A 13087-nucleotide genomic window follows, 5' to 3' on the forward strand; every position below is an offset into this window, starting at 1 on the left:
CCTCCCTCCCACTTCCCCCTTTGCCCACTGCCCACCAGCCCAGGCTAGGAAGAGAGACCTGTTGCTCAGGTTGGGGTGATACTCCTAAGGTCCCAGCCGCCTGGGTGGTGCTCTGAGTCTAGTCTCTGTTGCATCTGCATCCCCGATGCTGCCTCTGGGCCCCCTGGTCCTTCCCTGACTTGGGCCTCAAGCAGAGGAGTCGAGGGGTCAGAGTAAGATGACTTGGCCTCTCAACTCAAGGTGTCCACACACCCAGACAGGCAGGGTCCTTGGAGTTCGCAGCAAGGTTAGGGAAAGGGAGAAGACTGAAATGCTGCGGATGTGCAGCCTGGCCCAGCTAGGGGTCCCAGGGGTCTGGGGAGAAGCCCCAGGTGTTCAGGTAGCCATGTCTGTGCACATGTCTAGTTTGTCCATCTATTCCTGAGTGTCTGTGTCCATATGTCCCTTCACATCTGTGCCCTGTGTCTCTGCATCCTGGGACTGTGGCCCTTGGTGTAGGCACAGCAGACCCCAGCTCAGGCCTTTCTCTCCCCTCCCCAGAGCCCTCTCTACTCCCTTCCTCCCCACTGTTGGGCTCTACTGACCCCTCAAGGAGACTCATAGCTGGAACTGCAGCTGCTATTTTTAGCAGCTCTGCGCCCCTCCTCTCCCCCATTCAGGCTTGCTGGGGAAGTGGGGGGGAGGGACAGGCCAAGCCTGGGGAACCTCATAGGCTGGGGTGCTGGACAGGTATGGCCCTTTCCCCTCAGTCCAACAAGGCCATGGTGGCAAGGGGCGCCTGGGATAGTCTACAAGTGCAAGGCCCACACCCTGGGGTAGGTTAGGCTCCATTCCAACTGCGTGAGGCTGGGAAGAGATCCCAGGCTGTCCTCCCTCTGCACCCTCCAAGACCCTAAGGGCAGAGCTCAGGCCTCCACTAGCTCTTCCCCAGGCTATTTGGAAGTAAGGCTGGACCTCTTGGGTCTCTCCCATAGAAACTGGAGAGGCAGAAGGGGGCTCAAATTGTCAGGGAGTCAGGGGGAGGGAGGCATCCCTGGATGAGGCTCCTCATCCATGGGGGATGAGGACCCCAACCCATCCTACCCCCACCCCCAGGGACCTCTGGTACTGCCTTGGCACTTTCCAGAGGGCTTTTATGTCCCTGCTACAGCTCAACTCTGCCAAAGACCACCATTAGAGCCCCTTGCCCTCCAGGCCTTTGAGGCTTCTGGGTTCCACCCAGTCACTGTCCCAGTTGATCTGAAAACTAACTCCAGCTGGGAGGGGGAGCGTACAGCAGTGCAAGGGGCCTGAACATAGCGACTGAGAAGGAAGGCAGCCCTGGCCCCTTCAGAGCTGGCGTCTACCCTCTAGGCTCGGGCTACCCTTGCTTTCAGAAGTCTTTTGTTTCTTCATTTGTCCTCCTATCTGTCTCTTAAGCTCAGCAGGGCAGGGGTAGCCCCAGGTCAGCCTGCTGGGCTGATGGTGGCCCAGGTAGACCCCTTCTCTCAGCTCTCTGACCCTGTCTTTTTCTGTGGGATGGGGAAGATTAACCAGATAGTGTAGATGAGTGTGCCAGCAGAGCCTGGCACACAGTAGGTGCTGGAAGATGTTAAATCTCTCCTTTTCTCACATCTGCATCCCCCACCTCCCACGTCATGCCACCCCCAAGCACATGCACATACAGGTACCCTTACACACTCACATGCATGCATGCAGACAGACAAGCCTACCAGATGTTCAGCAAATACTGACCAGCAGGTGGAGACGAGACTAGCGTCTGGTGTCAGACGGAAGGAAAGTAGCAAGTCAATGTTGAGAGCAGTCAGTCCCCTGCCTTGCCAGGCCCCCTCCGCCTTCAGCACTACTCACCATGAGGCTCCATCCGCCCCTGGGGCTGGGCACTGATAACAGAGGGGCTGTGACTTTCTGTTCCACCCACACAAAGACTTTCTAAAAAAAACCTGAGTAAAAAGCCAGACAGGCCCAGAGAAGGCAAGAGAAGCCCAAGCTCACACAGCCTGGCAGTGGCAGACCTGCTGTCCTGCAGGAGTCAAGGCTCTGACAAGGCTTGCCAGGCTCCTTGGATTCCGCACCTGAGGACGGACACTCTAGTGACCTCCAGGGAAGAGAGAGTCCACTTTAGCATTAAGGACCAGGGCAGCCTGGGAGTCTGGGCTCAGGGCCCCTGCATACCTAGTCAACTCCCCCACTCCATCTCCTCCCAAATGCAGCTAATGAAGGAGCCACAGAGCAAAGGCCATAAGGTCAGGGAGATGACTTTGGCCCTGGTGCACAGAACAAGCATCTTCATCTGACCTAAATAAAGACCACAAAAATCTTGGGGCTACTGGACTGGTCATTCATCTCAAAGGTGGACTCAGGTGCTGGGAAAACCTCGGTGGTATTAGCTTTTGAAATTCAGGGTGGGGGTGAGAGGAGACAGCAGCCCAGAAATGTTGCTGGTCAAGGGCCCAGGATGGTCCCGCTCTCAGGCCCTGGAACCTTATGGCTCTGTCTTCTGGGCTCAGTGGCTGGGAAGGACTGTAATTGGCAGATGCCTGGAGCTGGGCGGGGACAGAGGGTGGAGGGGATAGCTGCTCCCTGCCCAGGTCACCCCCTTTCTCCAACTTTACCACTTGGCTGGGCTGAACTGGCCCTGGTACTAGCTCCAGGGAAAATGCAGGTCCTGTCCTCAGAGCCTTCCTCATCCCAGCTGACGTTCCCAAGATTTTTCATTCAGGGATATATGGTCCCTGCTGCTGACAAGGTGGTGATAGGAACTGTTGGTGCTAGGGGAGGGCTGACCTGAGCACCAGCTCAGGGGCCTTCTCTCTCCCCTGCCCTGGCCACACTACTGAGAGTTGGCGTAATTGGTGGAGTAGGGCAGATTGATTAGTTACCTGGCCAATGAGGGAGGTGGTGCCAAAGGAGACTCGGCTGTTGCTCTCACTCCTAGCCTGCCCAGGGGTGGGGGTCAATTCTACTGTCCCCACCTCCAAGGCCAGCCCCTTTCTCTTCCAACCCCCATTACAGGCCTCTAGCTCCTGTGCCACCTGCTCAGCCTCAGGAACTGTGGGCAGGCAGGGCCAGAGCCTCCAGGTCCCCGGGGCCAGCAGGTGGGCAGGAGGGGGAAACAAACACAGGGCCACAGGGGAAGGTGTGGAGCGAAGACGCTGTAGCAGAGGCCTCATTAATCACCTCTCCAGCCCCTAGCTCTGCAGTGGCAAGACCATATTAGATTTTAAATTGGAAACTGGAGGACATGGCAGTGAGCTGGGAGCTCCCTCTACCCTGGGGCCCTGGTTGCAGCCTCATGGGAGGGAGGGGCAGTGGGGAGAAAAGGGCAGGCCCAGCCACAATCCAAAGCTGTATTCCCCATCCCTCTATGCACACAGAGCTGAGGGGCTGTCCAGGCCACATGGCCCCAGGAAGGGTCAGGTTAGGGTCCAAGAAGGTGGCAGAGTAAAAAGAAGGAAACCGAGCAATCGCCTTGGGGAAAAGTGCATCCGCTCTGGGAGCTAGGGCCCCTCAGGGCTTGACGACTGTGAGAAGCCAGGTTCCAGGGTGTGGTGAACATGGGCGTGGACAAATGGTAATGACCTGTGGCCCATGCATGTGCTTGGACACACATGTGCACGCACTGGCCCACATACTCACACATGTACACCCACATGCTCACACACACGCTCATGTGAAGCAGCAACTCAGTGTGGTAGAAATTTGGAGCCCAGCCTGTGAAACAGGCAGACCCCATTCAAACTCTTTTGCTATTTTTCTTCTATATGAACTAGGATGATCAACGTTGCCTCTCAGCCTCAGTTCCTTCATGTGTAAAATGTAAAATATGGTTTACAAGAGCAAAAGCCTGCTGCTCTGGATGGAAGACAGCTCTCTAGGAGGTCCATGCCTGACCTGTGAGTGTCTTCCTGTCCCCAAGGCCAGGCAGCTGCCCCAGGAACCCTGGGGCGGTGGCCAGAGCAGGTTCCTGTGCCCCTGACTGGGCAGTGACATGGGGGCCAGTCCACAGAGCACAGCAGGAATCATCAGGAACATTCATGCCCCCTGGCCCAATGCTGGGCCAGATCACACCAGGCCAAGCTTTCCCAGCTGTCCTTCAAGCATAAAGTCCTCCTAAACTGGCTCTGCCTGAGCCCCCCAAATGGTCCAACAAATATCCCATCCCTCAGACACCAGTGCTGAGCCAAGGCTGGGAAGCAAACGTCATTGGTGGGCACCACTAATGCCCCCTGAGGACTGAGCAGCTGATAGGCCCAGCTCCCCTGGGGCCTTTATGAAAAACTTGAAGAAGTCCCAGAGCTCCTTGTTATCTTTCCCAGGCCCAAAGCGGGGAGCAGACACTGCCACCCCACCTTAACTCTTCTCTGGGACCCCCCTACTCTGGCTCTTCTGAGAGGTGGCGAACACCACGGGTGTGGAGAGGTCCTGTTAAGGAGCTGAGCTTTCCATCACGGGAGCCGCTAAGCACATGTAGCTATTTAAGTGTAAATCATTAACATGAAATAAAATTTTAAATTTGTTTCTCAGGCTCACTAGCCACATTTCAAATGCTCAGTAGTCATGTGTGGCTGCCGGCTCTCATAGTGGGCAAACAAATATAAAACATTCCCATCATCGCAGACAGTCCTATGAGACAGCACCACTCCAGGGCCGGCCAGCCGCTGGGTTTGAATCCAATGTGCCCGACTGGTAACTTGGGAACTGCACTTCCCTGGGTTTCAGTTTCATCTATAAAATGGGATAATAAAAGTCCATATCTCACAAAGAAAGCTTATATCTCATAGAGATAGTGTGGGGATTCATTGAGTTAGTTCTGGTAAAACATGTAGAATGGTGCTAGGCATGGGGTAATTTCTCAATAAACAGTAGTATTCCTTATTTTTATTCACAGAGGCCTCTGTGGCTCATAGCATCCTGGAATACGAGAGGTGGCAGGACCCTTAGAAACTTATCCCATTTCACTGTTGGGGAAATGGGGGCTTGGGTTGGGGAAGTGATCTGCACAGAGGGACCCAGCCTGTCAGGCGCAGGACCAGGGAGAGTGGGCCGCTTCCTGGCCCCCACCCCCACCCCCACCATGCCCTCTCCATCTGGCAAGAAGACCCCAACCCTGGAGACACAGTGGCCCAGGGTCATCTGCCACCCCAACTGAGCACAGTGGGGGAGATGGCTGCCCCGGTAGCCCCGGAGGCATGCTATCCCTGGAGGTATGCCCACGGGTGGTGGAGAGCCCAGAGCACAGGAGAGCTCATGCTTCAGGGCAGTTGGGCCAGATGCTCTTGAGTCCCAACATCCCGAGTCCCAGCCCTGCCCACTGCCCCATGTTTGCTGTGTGACCTGGGACTCAGTTTCCTCCTGCATAAACGAGGGAGGGATGAGATACTCACAAAGGCTACCAAGATTCAGATTCTGGGATTAACCACTTCCTTGCTGGGAGCGTGGCGAAGAGGAGATGACCCCACTCCTATTTGTACTGCAGATTTGACGGGCCTGCCAAGGGCTGACCAAGAGAGGGTGGTAAGGGGGTAGTGATGGGAGGTGGTCAGTGACAAGGGAAGAGAGAGTAGTTTGGGGCCAGGAGACCCACCAGCTTGTGCCAAGAGACACTCTTCATCAGTTGCCAGGTGGGGCTGTATGGGAAACTGCCAAGGGTCGGCTGCCCACCTTCTCCCTGCAGGACCCACCCCTGCCTGCCCCTACCCACCGCTGCTGGCCACGGGCCAGGCCCACTGGGGAGCAGAGAGCCTTCCTAGTGTGCAGACAGGGCAGAATCCAAGCCTGGAAAACGTGTGCCCCGAGTCCACCCTTCACCGTGTTTAGCACCAGGGGTCGGCATTTGTGAAGAGAGAGGGGCATCAGGCTGGATCCTTGCCCATAAGCTCAAGCTATAGGTATGCTGAGGTCCCACCAGGAGGTCAGAGGAGGGAGCTATTGTCACTCACTGGACCAGGCAGAGATGGCTCCTGGGAGTGGGTAGGAGCTGGGCCTGCTGGGATGGGGAGAGTTCCAAGAGATAAAGTAGTGAGCAAATGGGCCAGGAAGGGGAAGGGGAGATCCCACTGGGTGAGTGTCTGTGCCCACCCCAACCACTGACCCTCCAGAACACCATCAGGACTTCCCCACCACACGGGAGACTGGGCTCCCAGCACAAATGCCCTCAGACGGTGCTGGGGAGATAGTCAGGAGGCCCCAGGAGCTGCAGCTGAGGGCCAGTGGGAGCAGTGGACAGAGCTGAGCTGTGGAGCCGCCCAGCCCTGGGTTCTACTCCCAAGCTTGCCACTTATTAGCTACGCAACCTTGGGCGAGTTAATTAACCATTCCAGCCCCCAGTGTCTTTATCTCCGGGGATGATAACCCAAACCTCCCTGGAGTAAGGGGAGGATAGGAGATGACACATGAGGGTGCTACGTGCACGACGGGCACACGGTTGGCACTGAGTAACAGCAACTGTTACCAGCCCCAGCTGCCAGTCTCCAGACCACAGGAGTGTGTCCACTCTGGCTCTGCTGTGTCTTGTAGGTAATCTTGGAGAAGCCACATCCCAACTCTGGGTTTCAGTTTCCCCACCTGTCACAGGGGCCCTATATTGCCTTCCTTATTAATACAAGTAGTCAGGAAGCAGCAAATTTACCTCAAACGCAGGGACACTGTAGGGTTAATTATTTCAGTAGCACATGGATTTGGAAGCCTCTAGAACTGGACCTCACCTAAGGGCCTCAGAGATCTTCTCGGACACTGCCAGCCTCCAGCAGAGGCCCGTCAGCTGAGCAAGCAGGGCCGGCCCAGTGGAACTGTCGCTGTGGAAACCAGGCTGTGGCTCAGGGGAGCTCAGGCGCTCTCATACCCGGGGCCCCTCTCCCCAGTTTGGGCTGTGGGATAATGGGGGTCTGCAGGGGCCAGGACCTCACTAATCCCCTATTAAAACTTGAAAGGGGCCAGGGAACCTCCAGAATAAACTCATTAACTTTTATGGGCTAATAAATGGATCCCATTAAAATCTCATTCTCCCTATGCTGGACCAGCTTAACCTCCAGAACCCAGAAGGGTGGGCTCCTTGCCCACAGTACCCCCCAGGCTCCCCGTGTACCCACCCGCTGTCAGCACCGCCCCTACCCCCCAGCTGGTGCTGTCACAAGGAGGGAATCAAGTCTGACATCTCGGAATGGTGGGTTCTCCTCCTGTGCCTACCTCCGAGGGGCCTGCAGCTGAAGCCCTAGAAAGAGAACGCTTGGCACCCCTGCAGGGGCTGCCAGAGTGACAGGAGGCCCCCCACACCCCTGCCCCCCCCCCCAGTCCCTTGCAGAGGATGGGGTGGGCTGGCAGATGAGAGCGAGCACACACTTGTCTAGATGGCCCTCACCAAATCCACAGGTGAAGAAACAGAGGCCAGAGTGGGCACAGCCTCCCGTGCATATCAGACGGCGAGTGGGGCATAGATTCAGCACTGGAACCTGAGGTTTTTGTGACTGTATGGTGCAGAAAGATCTGCAGAAAAATAGCACCACGGGGACAGGTCAGTTGGCCCTGAGATGGCATCCGGAGTCCTAAACTGCTGTGTGGTGCAGCAGTTCCCCCAGGCGGGGACCCTGGGGAAGGACCCCCACCCTTCATCACTGCCTCCAGACAGACCAGTTCTGGCTGCACAGCGCCGTGACCCCAGGCAGCCTCCGGAGCCTCATTTCCCCATCCTTAAGACCAGGACAATAACATCTACCTAGTGTGATGCTTTGAAGAAGAGTCCCCAGTTGTTTTGGCTTCCCCTAAACATTGACTAGATACCCCTCCCCCCATTCCAATCTGGGGAGTGATGGGACACATGGCCCTCATCTCTACATTTACCCAGCCTGGCCCTGGTGAGGAGGTGGGCAGAGCAGGAGGTCCTCCCTGGGAGGCCCAGGCTGGAGCTAGGGGGAGGGGGGCCTCCAATCCCAAGAGGGGCAATAGGGGGATGGCACAGGCCAGGAGGCAGGAGAGGGAGAGAATCCACCGGGGAGGCATCCTGAATGGCTCATTAGTGCCGATGAAAGCCTTTTTTCATTTAGTCTAAACACTTTAAACAGGGCTCCCTCCGATGTCTATTTGCATAGCTTAAGAGCTAATGCGGGGGGAGGGCCCAGGCAGCGGAGGCCACTCCTGGGCTGGGGGCTGCAGGGAAGCTCCGAGCCTCTGAAGTGTGGATGGCCGTGGGGGGAGGGGAACGGTGTTTCCCAGACCTACCCTGGTGGATGCTGCAGCCTTTGGTTGGGGCAAGGGTGAGGGTTGAAGGTGGGGGAGGGCTAGGTAGGGGAGGAGGCTGTGGGGCAAGGAGGAAAGGGTGAGTACATTCCTGTGTTCAGGTACTAGGTGGACTGGGCAGTTGGGAATCATCATGGAGACTGTCTTGCTGTAGGCCAAGGCCCTGGTCGCCGCAGCCCTGCAGGCCTTAAATATGGCTGCATTTTGCAGGGGTGGTGCAGTGCTGTCCTCCATGTCTCAGTCACACAAGGAACGTGGTCCCCAGAGAAGAGACCTCGCCCTGGGCCTGCACCCTCCCCGCCCCCTCCAGAGGTCTGCCTGTCAGTGATGGGGCTGCCCCGCCTGCAGCATGGCCACTCTCCCTCAGCGCCCCCGTGAAACTGCTATTTAGAACATTCAGATTCTCACTGAACCCCTCTAAGGCACCCATTTTACAGCCAATGACATAAAAACTTGCCCAGGCTCTCTGGTTTTTGACTGGCAGAGCTGGCATTTGAATGAACCCAGGTATGTGCAGCTCTGTGCCCTAGCCCTGTGGAGCAGTGTTGCAGGGTCTCTGGTTTGGGTCTCAGACTCAGATGTACTATGGGCACGGGGTGGGGGCTCCCTGGATCTCAACCCAGCTTGGCTCAGGCTCAACCCAGGTCCAAGATCCCAGAAATGATGGCCCCAGCTCTACTTCTAACTTTTATGAGACCTTGGACAAGTCTGGTCCTCTTGCTAGGCTTTTCCTCCACTGGCTAGAATGTTCTTTGCTGGGTTAGCTCCAGTCTCTTCTCTTGTAAGGCAGGCTGGTGTGGAAAGACTAAAGCTTTGAAGCCAGATCAGTGTAGGTTCAAATCCCAGCTCCACCACTATGCTACTGGGCAAGTCTTCACCTCACCTCTCTAGGCTTCAGGTTCTTTGTGATGTGAGAATAAGATTCTCATTCGTAGAGTTGTAGTGTCAATTAAATAATACGAGATCTGGGGACAGCCTGACCCAGTGTCTGGCACACAATAGGTACCTGGTGCAACTGGGCATCTGGATCCCTGACCTCTCCTTCTGCTGTCCCCTGCATCACACACTCCCCCCTTTGTCGGTCTCTGCACCTTTGAACTCAGTCATCCCAGGCAGAGGGAATGTGGCGGGGGAGTGTCACAGGGCCTCAGGCTTCCACCAGAGTTAACCAGGGTGTCTGAAGATGCCCTCTCCCTAGAAATGGCTTGTCTCCCCAAGATTATCTTACCATTTCTGACAGTGGGTGGCACTCTCTGGGACCAAGTGGCAGCTGAATCAATTTGCTCGTTTGATATGCTATCTCAATCCCATTTAACCAAGTACTCAGTCCCCCCAGATAACACAATCAGTGCAATCGACAGTGATGGGAGGTGCCCATTAGCTCGGCTCCATTGCCCAGCACCCACCTGGCAGCCAGCAGGAGGAGCTGTGCCTGCTATGGTCCCTTCCTGGGGAAGAGGATCTCTTTGCACTCCCTCTCCCAATGAACAACCCCACAGGTACCTACCCTGGGAGCCACAGGCCACACCTCTTATTGGGCAATCTTGGAAAGGGACACAGGAGCCCCAGGGACTGGGCGAAAGGCTCCTCTTCCTTGCGCCATGCTAAGGTCAATCTCAGCTCACCTGGCAGAGACCACGTGACATCTAGGGAGCCGGTAAAAATGGTAGCCTTATTCTGGCATGGCACCGCCTAGACCTTCCATCATTGACTCAGATGAAGACACAGGGCACTGGCGACCATCTGCTCCAGGGGGTCTCGGCCTGGCTGGACATCTAATGTGGGCACTGTGTTGTGAGTGTCTGGCACAGAATGCCAAGGCACAGATGGCCTGCTTTAGTGGGCATCTCAGGAGATGGGGTTTGGTCCTGGTTTCTCAGGGATTTCAGGCACCAAATCCCTTCTGACCTGGAGGGATGGGGAGCTCTCTGACCTGCATCCACCTTCCTCACCCCAGTTTTCTCCCTCCTCCCATTTGTCTGACACATCAGAGCTGCCATAGTCTCTCGAACAGAATGTAGGCCATCTGCCGCTTCTTCACGCCTGCCAATCCATGGGGTGGGTGTGAGCCTGTGGAACGACACCCACCACCAGGCACGCAGAGGAACCGACCTTCTCCTTGCAAACTTATCTCACCCCGGCTGTTTCCCTTCAAGTCTTCATGTAGCCATTTTGAGAGATGTTAGAATCAAAATATCCTCCCAGCCTTCTCAGAGCTGGCAAAATTCCATAGGAGCTGAATCTGGAGCCAGCATCCATCGACCTTTTCCTAGTAGTTAAGGATCTGGGGAGCCTAGTGGGCCACAAGCAGAACATGCATCGTCTCTCCAGCTATGTGGTTGGATAAGTCAATATAATCAATAGCAGAGCAATCTCAGACCAGCAACGGCAAAGAAGTTTCATCTTCCATAGCCTATCTGAAACATTGGCAGTGGCTGCCTGGAAAAGCCTATTCTTAGAAGGATTCTGAGGTCTCATGTGGCCTCAGCAGGAAATAGCCAAAATTGCTTAACAATGCCTGCTACTGATCGGAAAGTGGGTGGGTAGCATGCCAGTTGACCATTCTATCCCGGCTTTAGCCCCTGCCCTGGATGGACCCTGGCTAGTGTCACAAGAAAGATGAAGGGAATTCAGAGAGACATATCAAATGGTGAGTTCAGAGAGACCTATCAAATGGTGAAGGGAAGTAATATCATCTCAGTTAATCCTAAAAAGAAACCTCACGTTACAGATGAGAAAACTAAGGTTCAGAGAGTTTAGGCTATTTGCCTGGGATCACACAGCCCCATAGTCATGGATTCGAGATGTGAAGCCACACATGCTGTACTCCAGAGTTTAGCCCTCCCCACACCGCTCACACGATTGTCCTGGAGCAAAGTAAAAAGAGAGAGAGAGACAGAGACACCAAAGAAATAATTGAGGAGCGGGAGAAATGTGACAATGAGATATAATGGAACCCTGACAAAGATGTCATGTACACACACATGAAGGGATCTAAAATAAAATCCCAAATATATGAAGCATTTCCTGAGACTAAGGACCAGCAGTTTCACTGAGAACAGAAAACGAACCCCCAAGCCCTGGCTGGCGTAGCTCAGTGGATTGAGCGTGGGCTGCGAACCGAAGTGTCGCAGGTTCGATTCCCAGTCAGGGCACATGCCTGGGTTGCAGGCCGTGACCCCCAGCAACCACACATTGATGTTTCTCTCTCTCTCTCCCTCCCTTCCCTCTCTAAAAATAAATAAATAAAATCTTAAAAAAAAAAGAACCCCCTTCTCAGGCAGAACAGTCACTGCGGTGGGAGGTGGCACTCTAGCCAAGGGCACCGCATCGGGTCAACTAACTGGTCATGTGACTCGGAACATGTCACTTCCTTTCTTTGGCCTGTTCTTTGGCATCAGACAAATAAGACCTTTGATCTACATTAGGCATGGCAAATATTTATTGGTCGTCAGCCTGAGGAACCAGGCATGGCGGCCTGGAGTGCTGTACTGAGAAGGATTCCGAGGGGAAGGGGAGAACAGAAAATAGTACAATAATACATAGATAGTAATGTCCACTCTGCTGCTGGAGGGGAAGGGATATCTCATGTGCCATCCTTGAAGTATGTGATAACATCTCATTTCCAGCTCTGAAAGTCTATAGCTCCATGACGCTCAGCAGTGAGCACAGTCCCCAAGGCTGTCTGTCAAATGAGAGATGAATCTCCTACTGTCTGGACTGGGTATGATGCTGCGCTCCGTGGGGCGGTGGGTGGGGAATCTCTGATCGTCCGTTATTTTATTCCAGGTCTCTCCTCAGAGGCCCCAACCATGGTGGAAGGCCAGGCGCCAGGCATGGAGGAGACGTATGGGGAGCTGACAGCGGCCCCCACACCTGACCAGCCCGAACGAGGCATCCACTTCGTCACAACCGCCCCCACGCTGAAGCTGCTCAACCATCACCCACTGCTCGAGGAGTTCCTACAGGAGGGGCTGAAAACAGGCGAGGAGCTGAGGCCAGCTCTGCCTTTTCAGCCTGATCCACCTATGCCATATACCCCAAGTCCCCTTTCCCGCCTGGCCAACCAAGACAGCCGCCCAGTCTTCACCAGCCCTACTCCAGCCAAAGCTGCAGCACCCACTCAGCCCCAATCCAGGGAAGGACCCTGGAGCCTGGAGTCAGAACCCCCTGTGCTTCACATCACAGCTCCCCTACCTCCAGGGCCCAGCATGGCAGTGCCCACCACAGGCCCTGGGGAGATGCCCGGTACTACGCCCCCTAGCAGAACATGGACTCCAACCCAAGAGGGTCCTGGAGACATGGGCCGGCCATGGGCTCCAGAGGTCATGTCCCAGACCACAGGCCTTGGGATCGAGGGTACCATTGCCACCCCCACAGCTTCGGGAGATGACGAGGAGACCACCACCACCACCACCATCATTACCACCACTATCACCACAGTCCAGCCAGCAGGTCAGCTACTTGCTGGCTTGCAGATATAGATATGAGAAGGAGGGTGGCTGTGGGGCCCTAAATTCCTCTCTCCATCATTGTACCATTTGGCCTTGCCCTTCAGTACCAAGGGCCAGAATGCAGGATGCATGTGGATTGGAACCAGATAGACCTGGGTTCAAATCCTAGCTGGAAGCAACTATGCCAGACCCTTGGAATTTACTTAACTTCTCTGAGCCTCATTTGTAAAATGGCAATAAGAATACCTAACTTACTGAGCCATTGCGAGAACTAAGATTGCACACAATGGGTGCTTAAGAGAAGGTGGTCCCCTTCTTTCAACAGGGAAGTAGACGTCCTAAGAGGTGGGCTTCACTCACACACACACACGCACACACACACACATGCATGCACACAT

The 13087-nt window shown here is 55.1% G+C and overlaps 1 protein-coding gene across 4 annotated transcripts in view; it reads left to right on the top strand.

Annotated features, from left to right (window-relative positions):
• SEZ6 (seizure related 6 homolog) overlaps positions 1–13087 on the top strand; it is a 44699-nt gene that overhangs the window by 8715 nt on the left and 22897 nt on the right. For all 4 annotated transcript variants that reach the window (XM_036033332.1, XM_028521647.2, XM_028521645.2 and 1 more), the window contains exon 2: positions 12025–12690. In XM_036033332.1, coding sequence (XP_035889225.1) covers positions 12025–12690 — 666 coding nt within the window. The remainder of the gene's footprint in view (positions 1–12024; positions 12691–13087) is intronic.

The sequence above is a fragment of the Phyllostomus discolor genome, chromosome 8 (assembly GCF_004126475.2).
Source record: "Phyllostomus discolor isolate MPI-MPIP mPhyDis1 chromosome 8, mPhyDis1.pri.v3, whole genome shotgun sequence".
NCBI classification, from domain to species: domain Eukaryota; kingdom Metazoa; phylum Chordata; class Mammalia; order Chiroptera; family Phyllostomidae; genus Phyllostomus; species Phyllostomus discolor.